Genomic DNA, 19,314 nt, shown 5'->3' on the forward strand with positions numbered 1-19,314 from the left:
TGCTGGTTTACTAAGTCAGAAGGGAATGTCTATTATATTTACAAAATATTATGTTCATTCTGATCTGCCTCATCATTCAGTTATCATCTGCGCGCACAAAAATCACACTCAGTAAGGCTTTCAGAATATGAAATCTTGACACAGATCTTAGAGCCTCAAAGCCAAATTCTGAGTCCTGCTTACATCATAGGAAGGGGTACGTAAGATGAATACGGCTTAACTTGGCTCTACAGCAGGATGGCCAATTCTGAGGATGGTTGTCCAAGTGCACAAACTATCTATAACCAATCTGCAGGCTCATGGTGCAGTGCTACTCAGCTCAGAAGAGAGCTCATGCAAAGGAGTCAAACAAAATAAGAGGTCACCTTATACTGATGAACAAGTTTAAAACGCTTAGCAAGTTCAACCGGATAACCAAGGAAGCAAGAGCTAAGGTTGTCCCCTATGCCTTTAACATTCCCAACAGCCCATTATGGGTTGGGGAGGAAGTACTGTAGTGCTGTGTGTATACAGACCACTAAAATATCTAAATCTTTTCTAATCTAGCTTTTCTCTGTAGATATACTGTAACTTCTTTATGCTCTAGACTGGCTGATTTTGAATGTCCTGTAGTTTTTAACCAGATGCATCTATACAGCTGAAAAACTGCTCCTATAGTTTGTTATTCCTGTGTTGTTGGGTAGGTGATATTAAGCTAGGATACAAACAAAACAAAACATCCAACTTTATTTACGAACAGGCAGCCGTAGATGGCACTTGCACTTCATTAAATAAATTGCACAGCTCTCCAATTCATTGCACCATTTAGAATGAATAAACTGTCAGGTAAGTGGTTTGAAACGTGCTCCCTGGTTCAAAATGAGCATCTTGTGTCACGCTCCCGAAACTCCTAAAACTACTAGCAGCTTTAGCTCACGCTAGGCTAAAGATTCACGGCACAAAGAAATGTTCAAATCCCTCTTATTTATGTTGATCATCTAGGTAACAAAAGATTCAACAAGGAAGCTGTAATATATGAAATTTCATCTGCAGTTAGGCTCAGAGCACTGCACATGTTCTATTGTTATATAAACAATGACGATATAAACAGAACTCCATTGAAATGTTATCCCTCAGATTGTAGCATTCCAGTTAAGCCACCAAAATACAACTCACCAAAAGGTAACTCGAATCTTGTATCCAGCAAAATTTTATGGGGAGTTGGCTTTTTGGTCCCACAGATCTCATCATGCTTCATTACGACCTCTGCCTCCAGCGTAGACCACTCTCCAGGTCCTTCCTATAAATTAAAAGCCACGAATTCAAGTCCCTAGGTCTGACGATCCTTTATCCTGGCAGTCATCCTTATATAATGAATTCCATTGGACATTTGCTGATGTAAGGAGCCCAGGAACAACCCAAAAGGATTAATAAGATTAGCAATATACTCTGCTAGTCTTTACTTCTAAAATTAACCCAGTTTTCTGTTTGCCATATCCCACTGCTGACTACTTCCCCTGGAGATCTGGCTGCACAAATTCTGCAGGATCATTTAAATGCTTATACCAAGATAAGGAAGAGAGAATTTAAAATGTAACTGCAGCAAACCTACTCACATCCGATGGGAATTTTGCATAGAGAATTCAATAACAATCACTGAGGAGAACTGGGGCTCCTAAGACAATTTAGCACAATCAAATTCATGGTGGCTGGGTTCCCCCTACCTCCTTTTGCCTATTTTCTCCTATTGCCAAAGTTAATTACCATCTCCCGGCTCTAGAATATCCAGCTCTGTAAACTCTCTCTTTTAAATAGTGTCCACATACACTGGGTTATGTAAATAAATGTGTAAGCTTAGACCTGCTTTCAGAACTTGTGACTTGAGTAGCTAACAGAAGAATTTCAGAAGTTAGGAAATCCCTGTCACTTCGCAAGCAACACTAATCATAGTATATGTTTTGAGGCTTTATTTAGGGAATCTGCAGGTATCCTCTAGCATTAAGTATAACTCCAAAGGAAAAGTCCTCATGCCACCAGGTGAAGGTCAGAGTTTGTTAGTTACAAGGGTGGCCCATAACAGTCCCTATTTTGAATACATGCTATGCAGTAATATTTTTACAATTTTTCCCATGAGCGTTACAATTCTAACAAATCAGTTTTTGAGAGGTCTATATGTGAGCTATCAAAGCTATACATTCTTCACAAAATTAGATCTCTTATTACATTTGTAGAACTGAGACCTCAGAAGCATGTACAGTAGATTCAATTTTTGTTTGGCTTACTAGTGGCCTCTGTGATCCAAAAATACAGGCCTCTTCCACACACACTTCCCCAAGCTTCTCAGGAGCACCAGTAACTTGCATACAGTAGTTTATGTGCACTATGTGCCTAGATTAGAGGCATGTTAACCTTGGCAATGCACTTTCACATTAGCGTTACGTGTTCACTAACCTCCTCAGACTGCCGGATGGCCTTAAGTGCAATCCACACAGTCCCGACCAGAGTGTCCCAGATCAGCCCTTTGTTCCATACTTCAACAATCAGGCCCAGGTCCAGCCGACTGATCTCACTGCAAGGAAACAAAAAAGCAACATTTAAGAGAAAACTAGAAAGTAGTTGTAAACTCAGCTTTTGACTTTAAATGACAACCATTTGCACATAAGGGAATAAATAACCTCAATTAAGCTACTGTAATTTAAAGTATTAGGTGGGTCTGTTATATCTCTTGAAGGAAATTTATATGCACCTCTTCACATTAGACTACAGCCTTTTTCCAAATTCAGTCATCTATCCATCTGGTGGACTTGACACAGCTATAAGGAAACACGGAATGACACATGGAGTGGGATTCTGGGCTGGAATACATAGAGGTGACTTGGTTCTCTGTATTCCTGGGCTGGTTCTCTGTGGTCCTCCTCTCAGTGTGAAAGGATCAGCCACTCCCATCCCTAACAAAGGGAATGGCCATGCGATTCTCAGCCAGTAGGGGTCTAGTAGGGCGGGACATGTAGCCTTCATATGCTGAGCTTGTTCAAGACCTTTGTTACCAGGAGTATAGATAGGAAGAATTTCCTCCCTGCCCCATGGGTAAAGGGAGCATCTCTCATCAGTACATCTCTTCCTGATGTATCATCCCAACATAGGTAACTTGTTTAGACCACTCTCTGGCATGCCCACTTGAGAGAAAGTTAAACACTAGCCCCTAAATCCAACGACCACTTTTGTGTCCTCTACCAACACATTACGCCTATAGGTGTCCTACTTGCCTTTCCTGTAAGGTAAACAGCAACTCAGGAATGCTTTGTGAAATATTGCCCTATTCTAGGCTTCCCAGCACAGGAGGAAAAAATCGGATGCACCTTGCTTTTTGTGAACAGCAAGGAAGGCTTACAATCTGAGTCAGGGACCACATTTTGGAATACGAGTTCTCTGAAGGGCTCATCTTCAGAGCATTTTTGTACAGTTGCAGTTCTTTTGAGATCAGATTTCATGGGAATGATGCACTGCTACATGAATCCTTTTGCTAGGCAGAGTGCATCCACACTTAATGTTTGTCAAAGGAATTTGGAAGTCTTATAAATAGTGAATTGTCCCTAGATTGCCACCAGGCTAAAGAGTCTTGTGAATTATTCACTAACTTATTCATCACCCAGATACAGATCAATAATTGTACAACTGGAGACCGCAAACTTCAGGGTCCTCTGGGACAGTCTCATGTAGAAATATGCTACAAAAACAAAAATACTGTTGAAACAAAAGTAAATCCTATGCCTGCAGCAAAGTAAGTGGACACCTGTTAATATCCACGTTTCCCTTCCAGTTCCACAGCATAGGTTCTTGACCCAGGATAGGCAGGCTTTGAGTTCAGCAATGTTCAGACTAGCATTTGAGTGAGGTATAGGCAGTATTTTTTAAAACTGAGTGCTTACACGTACACAAATGGTTTCCTGTAACTTCTTGCTCTGTCAGTGCTGTCATACAAATGACCGGCTTGTTGCAAGTATCTTGGTACTTGTCCCAACCCAGAGAATTGAATCCCAAACAAAGCTCTCTACTTAGCTTCAATGTACAGATCAAGAAATCAAGTGCAAAACCCCAACCAACTTCTGTTCAAAATTCTGAGGCACTAGTCAGTGAACCATCTTAAGGAGGAATATCAGCCAAATGAACTGCTTTGATGGCTTCAACTGTGTCTCCCTTTCTCCATCTACTGGTTAGGGGAAGAATAATTTCAAACCAGAGAACAGACAAACCAAGAAACATTATTTCACAATGTTATTTTTCTTTCTGATTTAAAATCTAAAACTTTAATGCTGTTTAGGGCTAGAAAGAAAGTAACCAACCAACATTCATATTTGCAAAGAGAAAGCAGTTTTTGCTTTGTGTGAGATGTCCAGCAGTTTAAAAGCTACTTCCAAACTAGAAAATGCTTCCAAAGACAAAAGTGGAAATGCTCTACCTGGAAAAAAAGCAAATCTCAAATATCCCACATATAACACTGCCAGAAGCTGAACTGCTACCTTTTACAAGGCATTTTAGAGCTATAAAAAAATAAATACTAAAACACACTAATTAGTTTTATCAGCCAAGGAAGCACCTTTGATTTGTTCTGCTATTTTCGAATACCTTTTGGGACAGGTCAATGTGGCACACTTTGCTGTTAAGAGAGTCTTTCCTTGGGGGAAGAAGCTACAATACACCTTATCCAGCTTCATAAAAGAGTACAAGATTAGAGAACCTGGGTTGGTAAATAGCAATATGAACATAAACAAAATTTATTTCTCTTGGACCAGCGTAATATACAGTGGATACGTACTGCAATCCATACTTTGTGCCATGTGGAATGTTTTAGTGACAGAGCAACATCGGGACCACTGTCCCATTGCCTGGGTGAGGCTGTGAGCAACACGGTGATGTTGTTCAGCCTTTGCTAGCATTCTGCTTTTATGTTCCTAGCAACTAATTGGGAGTGGCGTAGCAACCTTAGTGCAGCCTGTCTGTGCTCCTGGCTGCAAGGGAGAGCAGCTCTGGTGGCTGTCATAAGTAAAGATGATGAGATTGCCACTGGGTGAAAACATTCATCCAAAATGAAGGTGTGTGCCCCTTACATCACCCTGGTGAGCCTGGTGCCTGCCCCAGTGGGCAGGGCAGGAGGTGGTATAACCACACAGTGTACTGGCTCCGGTGAGCGGTGGCCTGACAGGCTGCTGCTTTCGCCACTGCAGTTCCCGGAAGAGCCCTGCAGCTCTGCAGATATCTGATTTATACCTGCAGATATAAATTTTGTAGCTGCACAGGACTTTATCTGTTTTCAACTGTCCATAAAATATGGCTTTGGGAAATCACATATCATCCATATGTACAAGGTGAACAGCCCAGCGAAGCTGCACCTGTAGGATTAGGGATTTGTCCACCATTGTAGGGAAGTTATAACATTGGGAGGAGGAGTTAGCAGCATCCCTAAGGGATGTCTGCTGGGTTTGAAACTGGAGTTGAGCCAGCCCTGGAGGCATCTCATATGTAGCCTGGCGTGTTGAACCACGAAGCTGGTAGCTACCATGTGACCAAGGAGCTGTAGGCAGATTCTTGCTTGTGTCCTGGGACGAGTAGAGAGTGTCCGTATGAGCGGTGTGATAGCGAGGAATCCGTTGTATGGGAGCGAGGCCCTGCTCTGGGTTGAGTCGAGATGAGCTCCAATGAACTCTATCTGTTGCGTGGGTATCAGGGTGGATTTTTGGGTGTTTATTTGGAGACCTAGGCTGCGAAAGAGGGAGATGGCGAGACACGTGGCTTGAAGTGTGTCGCCATAGAAGTCACCCTTGATGAGGCAATCATCCAGATAGGGGAAAAAGTGTGACTCCGTGTTTGCGGAGGTGAGTCACAATGACGGCTAGGGTCTTGGAAAAAACTCTTGGAGCCGTGGAGAGTCCGAAAGGAAGAACTCAGTATTGGAAGTGATCGTGACCGATTGTGAATCGTAGGAAGCGTCTGTGAGCTGGATGAATTGATATATGGAAGTAAGCATCTTGTAGGTCGAGGGCTGTGAACCAGTCCCCATGATCCAATGCGGGTATTATTGTGCCCAGTGTGACCATCTTGAATCTTTGTGTCCTCACGAATCTGTTCAGTCGGCGTAGGTCTAATATAGGCCTCCATCCTCCGGTCTTTTTCTGCGTTAGAAAGTAATGGGAGTAGAAACCTGTCCCCTAGTGTTGCAGAGGTACAGGCTCCACTGTGCCTAGTTGCAGAAGGTGCGCCACTTCTGTGCAAAGTAATTGCTCGCGAGAAGGGTCCCTGAAGAGGGACAGGGAAGGGGGGAGGGTAGGGGGGTAGGATATAAAAGGGATGGAGTAACCGGTCTGAACTATTTCAAGGACCCAGCGGTCCTGTGTGATCCGCTGCCAGGCATGTTGGAAATACTGGAGGCGGTGGCCAAATGGACAAGTGGTGGAATCAAGGGGTGGTCGTGCAGACCCTCAACCAAAGCTTCAAAACTGTTGTTTATTGCCCTGTGGGCGGAAGGTGGTGGCTTGATTTTGATTTTGTCTGCGTTTGGGAGGTCTAGTATGATTCCGAGTTGTGTCGTATGGTCTGGATTGAGGGCGATAGTACTGATGTGTGCGTGGTCTTTGGTAGGGTTGGTATCACTGTCTCCTGGGGAGAGATGGTTGAATGCCCAGGGTGCGCAATGTCGCTCTGGAATCCTTCATGGTATGGAGGAGTTCATCAGTTTTTTGGGAAAAGAGTTTGTCCTTGTCAAAGGGGAGATCCTCCACTTTAGTCTGAAGTTCTTTAGGAATGCCGGATACAGAGAGCCCTGAGGTTCTGCGCATAACCACAGTAGTTGCAGTAGTACGGGCTGCTGTGTCCACCGTGTCTAAAGACGCTTGTAGGGCTGTTCTGGAGATCAGTTGTCCCTCAGACAGGATTGATTGGAAGTCTGCTCTTCTGTCCTCTGGTATGTAGGAGGCAAATTCGAAAAGCTTATTGTAATTATCGAAATCATAACTGGCGAGGAGGGCAGAATAGTTAGCAATCCTGAACTGTAGTGTAGAGGATGTATAAACCTTGCATCCCAGGACATCAAGGCGTCTAAGGTCTTTGTCTTGAGGGGTGGGTCGATATTGTGACTGTTTGGTCCTCTGTGCCTCTGCATCGATGACAAGGGAGTTCGGTGGTGGATGAGAAAATAGGAAGTCTGCGTCCTTTGCAGGAACGTAATATTTACGCTCAGCCTTCTTGCAAGTTGATACCAGAGAAGCTGGGGTTTGCCAGAGAGTGTCAGCTGGCTCCATGAGTGCTTCATTTATAGGGAGCGCGATTTTCGAGGGTGCAGACGGTTGAAGGATTTTAAGGAGTTTGTGTTGCTTCTCCTGAACCTCTTCCAAGGGAATATCCTGGCTGATCGCAACCCTCCAAAAAAGTTCTTGGAACTGTTTGCAGTCGTCCACGGTCTGTGGAGGTGAAGGGAGGATGGCTTCATCTGAGGCTGGTGGAGAGTTAGGGTTAGGCGAGTCAGGATATGGTACGTAGCTCCCCGGCTCAGGAGGGGGCTCAGGCACCCTGGAAGTGGATAGAGCAAGAGATTGAGGCACCGAAGGAAGATGATTGGTAGGAGGATTCTGCCATGGGTACCACTGAGGCCAAGTCATGGGGTAGGAGAACCCAGGCATCACCCATGGAGGGGCAGCGTAGGGAAACTGAGGCTGCTGAACTTGAGCCGTGACCTGAGGTGGTAAAGGTGCCTGCGGGTTCCACTTTTCCCGTCTCCGACAGTGGCTGCAGGGATTTCTCTGCTCTAGCTCTTTACTAGGAGAGAGTGACAGAGTTTCCTGTTGAATTGTGCTTGGAGGTGCCCTGCAGGGGGTCCGCAGCTGGTGCATGGGTCGCAGAGTGGCTGGGTGCCGACGCTCTTCGCGGTGCCAAGGCTGATCGCACTGTCAGCACTGCGGCTATTTTTGTTGCTGAGGCAGAGCGCGCTGGCGGGATCGCGGCTGCTTTCAGCGCTGAAATTGACCAGGCTGAAAGCAGCGCGGCTGTTCTTGGTGTCAGTGCCAAATGCGCTGTCGGCACCGCAGCTGTTGCTGGTGCCGAGGTACGTGGTGCCGGTGCTGCAGCGTGCCTCGGTGCCGAAGAGGAGTGAGGTGTCCGTGCCGCAGCCGTTTGCGGCGCTGAGGGGACCGAACGGGTAAGTGCCTTCCCAGCGCGGGAAGTCTGGTCCCTGCCTCTCAGCTCTGTCAGAGCAGTAGCTGAGGCATCCAAAGAGGCTGAAGCAGATGTACTTCGTGCTGTCAGCACAGGGGGTAGGGATCTCGCCGGAGACCCCTTACCCTTGTTAGAGTCTCATTTGTGAGACTTTTGCACTTCGTGCCTCCGCTCCAGGGAGGGTAAAGCGACGCTCCACACCGGTTCCGATCTGGCTGGGGAGCGTGTGGGAGCGGGTTCCACTTTTCCCGTCTCCGACAGTGGCTGCAGGGATTTCTCCATCATAATGATCTTGAGGCCCAGATCCCTGTCACGACGAGCTCTTGATTTAAGGCTCGCACAGTGTTAGCACTTCGTGGGGATGTGGGTGTCCCCGAGGCACTTCACACACTGGGAGTGGCCATCTGACCGTGGCATGGAGTCCTGACAGGAGATGCATCTTTTGAAACCCAAAGCTCCTGGCATTGTGAGTTAGAGATGGGCGAGGAAAGTGTCTCAATGGGAGACAAGCCTGACGTTTTTTTTGTGTTTTTTTTTTTTTTAAACTAACTAACTAACTATGTAACTATACTAAGGAAGGGAAACAACTGGGAAGTAATTAATAATTATTTCTATGTTTCCTATAGAGATCAGGGAAGAGAAGGCAGCACTGCCCCGAGTCCCGTCTTCAGCCGAGGACGGTTGAGAAGGAACTGAGGAGGGTGTGGGGCGCACGCACTCAGGAAGATTCCAACTAGACGGGAGATACCATCTGGGTGCGTGCGCCCCAACCAGGCACTGCTACCGAAAATCTCCGATCGACAGCGCCGGGACACACCGTCACCTAGAGTGGAGCACCCCATAGGGACAGCACTCGAAGAAGAACTGTTGGTCATGGTATTTCTTTTTAAGGGTTGATCTTTCTATGCACATCTAGTTGTTGTACAAGACTGTACTTACAACATGAAGTCTTGTTCCCAGCAGGGCTGGTCGCCTCGCACTGCAACTGTTGTACTCTTCACATTTTGCACTTTCAAGGTCACATAGGTATTAAATTTATCTAAACAAAGAAAGAGTAAAATGATTACTTTTTGCTATTACCATCTCTTACAAAAGCAACATTATAAAGCTGCTAGTTCTACCACACACAAAAAAATGCTATTGGTAGGCACATTATCTGGCTATTTATGAAGTCCATAAGAAAACACATTTGAAAAAAAATCTTTCATGGATTTGCATCTTCCACAAAAATGTTACCCTCAATTTCTTAGAGAGGTGAGATTCATACAGGACTGAATAAAATCATTCTCTCTCTAAAATGAGGGCAAGCTACGATCACCTACAGTGAGTTAACAGCAGCTTTAAGAGAAAATATCAAATCCTGAAGAAAAACAAATACAAGTGACAACTTGCCCAAAGGCAGGTGGGGGAAACTGGACCTAAAGGCCAGGACATCATCTATCCCTTAAACAGATGCAGTAATGATAAATGTGTACAATATGCACTGAGGGACATAGCCCCAAGTTAACCAAGCTACTCTCATGAATCTGGATCCTCCTCTGTGACACCATGTATAAGGGTTTCTGAGAACAAATTGATGAAAAAATGTATTTTGAAACTTATGCAGCTTAATATTAAGCCAGCTGTACTAAAAGAACAAGCCACATTGTCGTGTTTTGCCAGTTTGAGTTATATTATATAAATAAATAAATAAATATAAAAATAACCTAATTACCTTGTAGTATTTCTACTCAGCACAATTCCGAACCACACCTCCTTGGTAGCTGCTATTTATTCCTTACTAGCCATGATGAAAAGACATGTGGGCATAGGCCGATGCAAAGTTTAAATACCCAGCAATCTGAGAATGAACAAGCTCCCATTTCAGGAGCAGTTCTTGCCTGAGGCACTCAACCAATCATCAACCTCTGCACAAGTCATGTACTAAACAAGCAGGGTCCACATTTCAAAAGAGGGAACATTTTAGCAATGCAGTGTCCCAGTACAGCGAGTCTCAAAACAAGTCAGATCATAGTCCATTACTACTCTGATTCATGCTCAAAACTGCAGACTGGTGCTGCAGGCTACACTACCATATCCGAGCAATTGGCCACACAGACTGATTAGGAAGCTTTCTACACTCTTAGCCAAGAAATCAGAACTGTGATGGACTGTAACTGCGGCTACTGTGTATGGGAATTTTGAAGTAGACAGTAGCCCAGATCCAAAAGGATGACAGGGAGGCAGCATAGTCCAGTGGTTTAGACAAAACTGGGAGTCACTGGACTCTGGGTTGTATTCCCAGTTTTACCACTGTCACACAATAAGACGTTGGGTATGTCAATGAAGCCACACACATCTCGGAATGAGTCCCATGTAGTGAGAGATTATACAACCATGAAAATTGCTGCATAATTGCCTTTGTTTTCAGGCTGCCACATAACTAGGCTCCAGAAACCATTTTTATTTCTCTAAAAAATTAAGTGCCTAGCCCTTGTTGCAAATATAATCTTTAAAATGTGAATGAAATACAAACTGAGTGTACAGCCTGCTGGAAACAATAGCGCTGGGGAAAGCATGGACAGCTCTCATTCATCTCATATAGGGAATTAACACTGAAATTTAACACCTAATGTGTAAACAGTACTAACTATTTCACTGCCAATCATTTTAGTAGAAATATTCAGCTACTGTACTTTATATTTGAATACAATGCTCGATACTGGATCACTTTGTAGAATGTAAGCTCTTGGGGCCGGGGCTATTTTTTAATTTGTTTTACATTATGTGTACACAGTGCTTGGCACAATGGGACTCTCGCCCCAGATCAGGGCCTTTAAGCACTATGATAATAGAAAATATTAAAACATTTGTTATAGCAACACCCAAAGGGTTCAGTCAGGATGAGGGCCCCATTGTGCCAGGCATTGTTTTCCAGTTTATCACTGGAACAACTTAACAAGGGGTGTGGTGGATTCTCCATCACTGAACATTTTTAAGTCAAAATTGGAAGTTTTTCTAATAGTTTCTCTAGTTCAAACAAGAATTAATCCAGGAAAGCCCTATGGCAAATGCTATACAGGAGGTCAGATTAGATTATCACAATGGTCCCTTCTGGCCTTATCTATGAAACCACTGGGGAGCGGGAGGGGGAGAGAGAGAGAGACTCTGATCGGGAGAGTTTATATTAGAACCTATGGCCCATGGGCTATACACAGCCCCCCTAGAGCATTTCATAAGACCCATGGCCTGCTTCAACACAATATACTAACAGCCAATTTGCGTTTTGTTGTAATATTACATCATTTTAGTTTACACAAGTGTAAATCGACAATACTGTACATAGAAAACCTATCTAAATACAACAAAACAAGCAGAAAAAATAGAAACCAATACAATCACTTCAAATCTTATTAAAATATGTAGACTGAACCACACGAGGTTGTGCTCAGGTTTATGTGGCCCTCCTCGGTAATAAGGTTGGGCACCACTGAACTAGAAGACACACAAAGGGGTTGGGGATGAAGCCTTTAACATACAAGCCAGAGAACAAGGTGACACTGGCCCAGCTTTGTTGCTTACATGTTTTTTCAGTGGAGGTTTTCAAGTTTTGTCATCGCCTGGGGCGGAAGCAGGGCATAGGAACTAGCTAGAGTGGAGGGAGCTGGTAAGAATAATGGAGTAGGAAGAGGAAGGCAGCTCATCACGCACCCAGCCACATTTAACAGGCAGTGTTTTGTAGGCATCATGGCCAGGGCCGGTGCAACCACTAGGCGAACTAGGAGGTGGAGTGGAGGTGAGCTGGGGCGGGGGGCGCGCGGGCGGGGAGGGCTGCCTGCAGTAACGGGGGGAGGGGGCGCACAGGGGAACCACTCCCCGCCCCAGATCACCTCCACTCTGCCTCCTCCACTGAGCACACAGCCCCTGCTCTAATTCTCCTCCAATCAGCGTGGCAAGCCCAGGAGGGGAGGAGAATTAGAGCAGTGCTGGCGTGCTCAGCGGAGGAGGTGGAGCGGAGGTGAGCTGGGGCCGACTCCCTGGGTGGGGTTAGCTGCCCCAGAGTGTGGGGGTAGCTGCTGCAGGGTGGGCTCCCCAGATGTGGGGGGGTGGCGGGCTGGGTTAGCTGCTGCAGGTGGGCTCCTCTGGTGGGAGGGGCGGGTGGGCATGGTTAGCTGCCGCGGGGGGGGGGGGGCAGCGGGGGGGATTAGCTGGGTGGAGGTGGCACAAGGTCCTGATCACGGCAGAAGAGAGAGTCTGAATGAGAAAGTTGAAGGAGGATAAGGTAGTGCCTGTTTGGATCTATCACGAAATCTCTCATGCATAAGGGGTAGCATGGAAGAAGCACAAAACTGCTTGAGAGAAAAACTGGCTGGGGCAGGAAAAGCTGGGAATGTTGGCCAAGCGAAGGCAGCCGTCAGCCTCACAGTAAGTTCCTCGGGCAGCTAAACAGAGCAGGGTTAAGTTATGAAGAGCTTTGAAGTCAATGACCAGAAGCTGGGAGGAAAAGGGGGAACCACCAGAGAGATCCCAAGGGGGTTGACATGGTCAGAGAAATGAGCCGGAAAGATGATTTTACCAAAGAATACTCTGCATATGCTAATTATTAGTGAACAAGAGTTTGAGAAAACTGAGTCACAGAAGGAATCTAGACAAGATAAGAAGTGAGGGAACACAAATATTCAGCTCAGGCTTATTAGTGAACATAAGAAAAAACATTTCTAAAAGTATGAAAATTAGACAACCTTTGTGTGTACTTGATTGCTCCTCCAGTCTCTCCAATACCTCTGAATTACTCTCTTCCCAGAAATGAGGAAAACACACAGTATGTAATAGCTGTGCCCAATAATACCCACAGCAAAGAGAAACATACATTCAGTGATGTTAGCCCACACAATATAGCAGAAAGAGGAGAACAGACTATTGAACAGCCGTAAAAATCAATAGTGGTGCCTGCAGGTTAATGACTGCTTAGAGCAAGAAAAGTCTAGCTCACCTGGTGGCCCCTGGAGTTTTGCTTTTTTCACTGTGAAGAAAAAAAAAATACACATTTAGTGATTGTGTCATGGTAACAGTTTTATTCTAGGAGTTATACAACACAAGATCTGTCAAGCACTCAGCACAGGACTGCGCGACAGGGGTTCTATGTTTTCTGATCCCATTTTTCACTGTATAACAAACCTGTGACACGGATTTCCCCTGTAAACTGAGGTAATCGGCTCCGAAAGGTAGTTGTGAGGATTAATGTTTGTACAGCACTTTGACACTAAAAGTCATCATTGACTTTACACATACATTATAACTGCACTTAAGTCTCTTGCAAACCAGAAGCTATTAGAATTTTACTATTCCATACCATCTAATTTGTTAGTTAAAGAAGCAATCTTGAAAAAAAGTAAACCTTCTATTCTCAAACTGTGGGTGAGCGCAGAGTAGAGGTGGCTGGGACATTTTTGATTAAATTACAACGAAGAGTCCGGTGGCACTTTAAAGACTAACATTTATTTGGGCATAAGCTTTCGTGGGTAAAAAAAGCTTATGCCCAAATAAATCTGTTAGTCTTTAAGGTGCCACCAGACTCCTTGTTGTTTTTGTGGATACAGACTAACACGGCGACCCCCTGATACTAGACACTTTTGATTAAATGTATCTTTGTTTCAATATGATGATGTATCTAAGCTCAAACATTTCCCTGAGACATATTCCATTCCACCAGGAAGGTTTCTGAGGTCCATGATGGACTCTATAGTCATTTCCAGAGAATGAGGAAGAAAAAATATTTTTTAAAAAAATCTGATCTTTCACACAATTTTGTTTCACAAAAACATTCAAAAAGTTTTGGTTTTGTTCCAGTGAGGAATGAAAACAAATTCCAAGACCTTGAAAGTAGTCATGAAATCTTGTCCATGCAGAGATGCCAGGTCACATGGTGCTGGCTCTTCCTACATGTTTTCAACCACTTCTACAGAGATCTAACGATATTCAGTAGAAGATGCTGGACACTTGTAGACAAAGCTAGGGATAGAGGGACTAACCAGCCTTGGCTCAGCTCTTCTCCCCCACTTTTGTCCTAGTTTCTTAGATGTTTCCAGCAGTCATCCTGGGCGGGGATTCAGTGAAGAATGAACCCTGATTAACTCACTTGCCTGCCTTAATAGGATTTACATATGGTGGGAATCCTTTGTTTCCCAGTTAGATCCCCACCTCCTATTCGTGGAAAATTACTAGTAGTCCAACATGGAGTCCAGTACAAGGTGACATGATCACGTGACTCTGCAGTGTAAAAGCAGTCATGAGTCAAAGGTTGTTTGCAGCATCACAGGAAGCTTCTCAGGATGGTGGGAGATTAGCATCTTCGAGGTCCTATTATTCTCCCTAATTGCCCATCCAGGCTGATAGCATTCTGTCTGGTGGACGTTCCCCAGGTGTAAACCCTGTGATAGACCCAGGCCAGGTGGGTACAGCAAAATAGCAGAAGGCAGATATACTCACCATTGGATTAACAGTTTTCTGTTCCCTGACTGACCAGAGCAGGGGCTGCTCCAGGCTAATGAGAACACCTGACTCTAATTAAGCTGTAAAGAGTCAGGTGAGGCCATTCAGTTAATGTGACTACCTGACTCTAATTAAGGCCCTGCTGATACTTTAAAAAGGGCTCACTCCAGTCAGGCAGAGGAGAGCCAGGGAGCCAGAGGAGAGGAAGTGCGGCTGAAGGGCTGGTTACTGAAGACACCCTCAAACCATTGTTAAAGAAGCCCTAAGGTAAGGGTGAAGAAGGGAGAAGCAGGAGAGCTGTGGGGAAGTGGCCCAGGGATATGTAGCAACTCTGGCAGTGAAAGGTTGGCTGCCAACAACTGCTACCATTAGGGTCCCTGGGCTGGAACCCGGAGTAGAGGGCGGGCCCGGGTTCCCCCCAACCCACCACTACAGGAACATCTCCTGGAAGGGGAAGTCAGGTCCCTGTCAGGACAGGAGGCTGAACAGAGACTGTGGGAGTTCTCTCACCAACCTCCTTGCAGCCTATGATGAAAAGGGCTCAGTAGACTGTAACCCTGGCCCTAGAGAGAGAAGGGCTACGTGGAGGGTCACGGTGAGCCACTGAGGCAGCATAAACCGCCTAGAAGTGCAGGACCCACAGGAGCAAGGTCAGAGCTCTGCCACAACCCACTTGGAATTGTTACATAGTCAATATTCCTAACTTCAGATTCAGAAATGATACATGCATACAAATAAGATAATCACATTCAGTAAATCAACCTTTCCAATGATATCTCACATGACCCATCTTGCACACAACACATCATAATATCTCTATGAAGAATATGGGGCATAGTGTCACAGGAATAAACTGTTTAATTTTTTACATGCACACACACACACACACACACACACAGTTATAAACTTGCTTGTAGCAGGCCTTAATAAAAAAAGGTTTTCGAGAGGGTCTTGAATGAAGACCGGGTGGCAATCAAGAAAGCTAGTTTAAGAAGGCTGTTCCATGAACAAGGGGCAACATGGAAAGAAAGCACCATCATGTCATTAAAAAAAATACACTGATAGCTTCTTCAAGGAGTAGGTAACATGTCTAATTCACAGGAGTTTAAGAATCAAGAATAAATTACTATAACATTACTATATATCTGTGTACATTTCCTAATGCACAGACAGTCTACCCATGTTGTTTTTCCAGTGGATAAGGGCCATCTCTCACTGGCTGGGGTTTTTTATATGTTGCACTTTGAGAAACTCGCAGACTCAACGGTACTATAAAGTATGAACACCTAGAAAGGATCTCTCCAAGCTCCTGCTAGCTTTTCTAGTGCAAATGTCATAGCATTTACAAGAAAACATATCTAATAAGCTGAAAGGTAAGATGCACCGGAGTATGAAAATGGCTTGAGAACTAAAGAAGCAATTATCTTTTCTCCAGAAGAGAACACTCGTGCTGGAAGGCCATACTGACTGACCTTCAAGCGAAATATTTCTGTGAACAGACAGTAATAATGAATATTGCAGTTATGGAACCACCAGAACAGAACTACAAGTAAGGATGAGATGCTGGAGACTGACTTTAACACTGAAAAATACTTTACAAGTGTATATATTCTGAGTCAAAAGGATAGGATCTATGTAACATTCTCTCCATACAACAGGACAGGAATATTTCAACCAGAAGCTAGAACTGTTCTGCTAAAGACTAGAACTGCTGAGACGTGTGTGTATATAATGTGCAATATAAAAAGTGTGGGATCATGCACACTGTTCCTCAGAGGTGGAATCTCAGATGATGTTGATGCTGTGTAATAACTGGTACAGATATACAACACGCAGGTCTAAGGATTCCAGGTGACTCCCTGAGGTGGCTGATCAACTCCTCTTTGAACCATACAGTACAGGCACTCAAGCTGTTTAACAATTTCAAGTCTAGCACAGGGCAGTGTATCCACTTCCCAGATGCTATGGGTACAAAACTCCAAATGTCAGTGGATCTTTCCTCGTGGTCAGGAATAGTAAGATTCCACTGTTGTTGGCAGTGAAGCAGACTGCTCCCAACGCAGAGACTCAGAGAGGTTATTAATTATGGCAGTACACAGAGTATGCTAGTGGCTTTCTACAAAAGTGACTGACTGTACCACAGAGTGTACAGTCTCAAGTTGCCAACACACTGGGGCCGCAAACACAAGTGGAGGATCCTTTTGCTCTGTTAGTAAAGGCTCCTCTGCCCTGGTTTGCAGGAATTCTATCTGATGGTAGCCAGAGAGGTGGAGGTTTTGTGCACTACACCTACTGTGGTGCTCTGTCCTCCACTATTCTGAGCCACTTACTAGAGGCTCATAAGCCCACTTTGGCCTTGGCTAACAGAGCTGAATCTTAGCTGAGGCAGAATAGAAGCTCATGCTTTAAACTCCAGAGGCTGTGGGTTCAATCCTTGCTGCTGAAAAGCTTGCCCGGGGCATGGCACTACACACACACACTCTATAATAATTAAATTTTATAGAGAGAGAGAGAGAGAGATAGGGGCACAGAGTTTTTCTTAATTCCCCACCAAATCCTTAAAGGCTTAGTTGAGGGGTTTCCTAAAGAGGCATTTGCATCCCAAACCACTGTCTCAGCCCAGAGCACCCTCCTGCACACTGATTTCCTCATTTCTGGCCCCACCCCAGAGCCCTCACTCCCTGCCCCTCAACCCCCAGCCCTGATCCCCCTCCTGCCCTCCGAACCCTTTGATCTCAGCCCAGATCCCCCTCCTGCACCCCAAACCCCTCATCCCCAGCCCCACCCCAAAGCCCACACCCCCAGCTGGAGCCCTTAGCCCCTCTCACACCCCAACCCCCTGAGCCCGCCTGGTAAAAATGAACGAGTGAGGCAGGCTGGGGAGAGCAAGCGACAGGGGGGCAGGGGAGACAGAAGGAGTGAGCGGGGGGGCTCAGAGAAGGGGCGGGGCAGGATGGAGCCTAGGAGGAGGAGTGGGACAGAGTTGGGGCAAGGGTGTTCAGGTTTGTGCAAGTAGAAAGTTGGTGACCCTAATGACAATTCGGGGAATTAAATGATACGAAAAAATGAATTTATGATTGAACCTACTTTGTGTCCTGTGTTGAGAGACAGTTTGAACTGGTCTATGTGTGGCCTGTTTGTGATGCATAACAACTTCTATTTCTCATACTATGCAAAACTAACATAGAAAGAGTCGTGCTGAGCCATGAATTGTTTTCTAGAAGATCTGCTCTAGTTCAAACAGGAATTATTTTGGGAAAGTCCTATGGCCCATGTTCTACAGGAGGTCAGACTAGATGATCACAGTGGTCCTTTCTGGCCTTCGACTCTATGAATCAACAACCAGATGGCTCCCATGTACTACTGGCTTGCTAACTACTCTTATCCACTTCACTACCCCTACAAAACAAGGGTCTGCTGCAAGTAAACCCAGTCTGACTGGGGCTCATGACTAAGACTGCATTCATAAGCAGGAGAGGTTCTGTGTTCAAGAGGCCAAACCTCCAATAGGAAAAGAGATGAGACAGCTAATGGAAAGGAAGCCAAAAGGACTTTGCCTTCCCCCAAGGACACTGACCAAGACCCAAGGACTCTTAGGAATGGTGAAGACTGAACAAGGCAAATTGCATTCAAGTATTTTGTTGCTTCATCTTAGATTAGTAACACTCGTGCTGTCTAGGAGTAAACTGAGGGTTTGTACACACTACCACTTGTCAGTAAAGTTATGCCGCTCAGGGGTGTGAATAAGCCTCCCCCGAGCAATGTAAGTTACACCAACTTAAGTGCCAGTGTGAACAGCTCTGTGTTGGCAGGAGAGCGTCTCATGGAGGTGGATTTACTGCCAACAGGAGAACTCTCTCTCGTCAGCACAGAGTGTCTTCACCAGACACACTACAGCAGTGCAGCTGTGCGGTTGTAGCGCTTCTAGTGTAGACTAGCCCAGAATATTATAGAAGTTCCTTTGCAAAGCCTGTGTTTCTTTCTTTGCCTGTCACATGGTCCCCAAAGAGTTTAATTAGAAACAAGAAAGTCCACAAGCGTGAAGCTTTGGGGAAAGCGTACACAGGCAAACAGGGAGGTTTGGGAGTTTCAGCGCAGGTTACAGGGCCAAGGGCAGTTGATCCCTATCCCACATCCCAAGAAGAGGTGCCAGTAAAGTCTGCATCGAGAACACTGGGCCCTGGAAGCAAGAAAAGGAAACAAGGACCCAACTCAGCCAAAACCCAGCAGACCTGAAAGTCTGGGGGATCCAAAGGTTCAATCCAATATAGCAAACTGGTAACCTTCCACTAAATGGGGACTCAACCATGACTGTAAATGCATCACCCCAGAAAAAGTAAAAATATTAGAAATTAACCCTCCCACCAAAAATCCACATTTCTCGCTTATCTGCAGAAGAGAATGGTTATTCTGTCACTTCTGAGCTCTGGGAATGCAGCATTTTGAAACTAATTGTTAAATCCTACTTCATTTCAAACAGCAGCTCTCAGCAAACTTGGCAGCCCTGAGAGAGCTCTGTCATTCAGGAGCAAATGTGAAACTGTGCTGAATGATAATCCTCCTATGCTCAGCAAGGAGAAAAAAAATGAAAAACAAATGCTAGGAGCAGAGCGGAGCAGGGCGGGGATAGCTCAGTGGTTTGAGCATTGGCCTGCTAAA

At 45.2% G+C, this 19,314-nt stretch overlaps 1 protein-coding gene across 4 annotated transcripts in view; it reads right to left on the reverse strand.

Moving 5' to 3' along the window:
* UNC13B (unc-13 homolog B) overlaps positions 1–19,314 on the reverse strand; it is a 354,256-nt gene that overhangs the window by 283,836 nt on the left and 51,106 nt on the right. For all 4 annotated transcript variants that reach the window (XM_039543401.1, XM_039543398.1, XM_039543403.1 and 1 more), the window contains exons 2-5: positions 13,157–13,186; positions 9,124–9,223; positions 2,431–2,548; positions 1,156–1,279 (exon numbers count right to left, since the gene is read on the reverse strand). In XM_039543401.1, coding sequence (XP_039399335.1) covers positions 1,156–1,279; positions 2,431–2,548; positions 9,124–9,223; positions 13,157–13,186 — 372 coding nt within the window. The remainder of the gene's footprint in view (positions 1–1,155; positions 1,280–2,430; positions 2,549–9,123; positions 9,224–13,156; positions 13,187–19,314) is intronic.

This window comes from Mauremys reevesii, linkage group 6 (genome assembly GCF_016161935.1).
Source record: "Mauremys reevesii isolate NIE-2019 linkage group 6, ASM1616193v1, whole genome shotgun sequence".
Taxonomy (NCBI): Eukaryota; Metazoa; Chordata; order Testudines; family Geoemydidae; genus Mauremys; species Mauremys reevesii.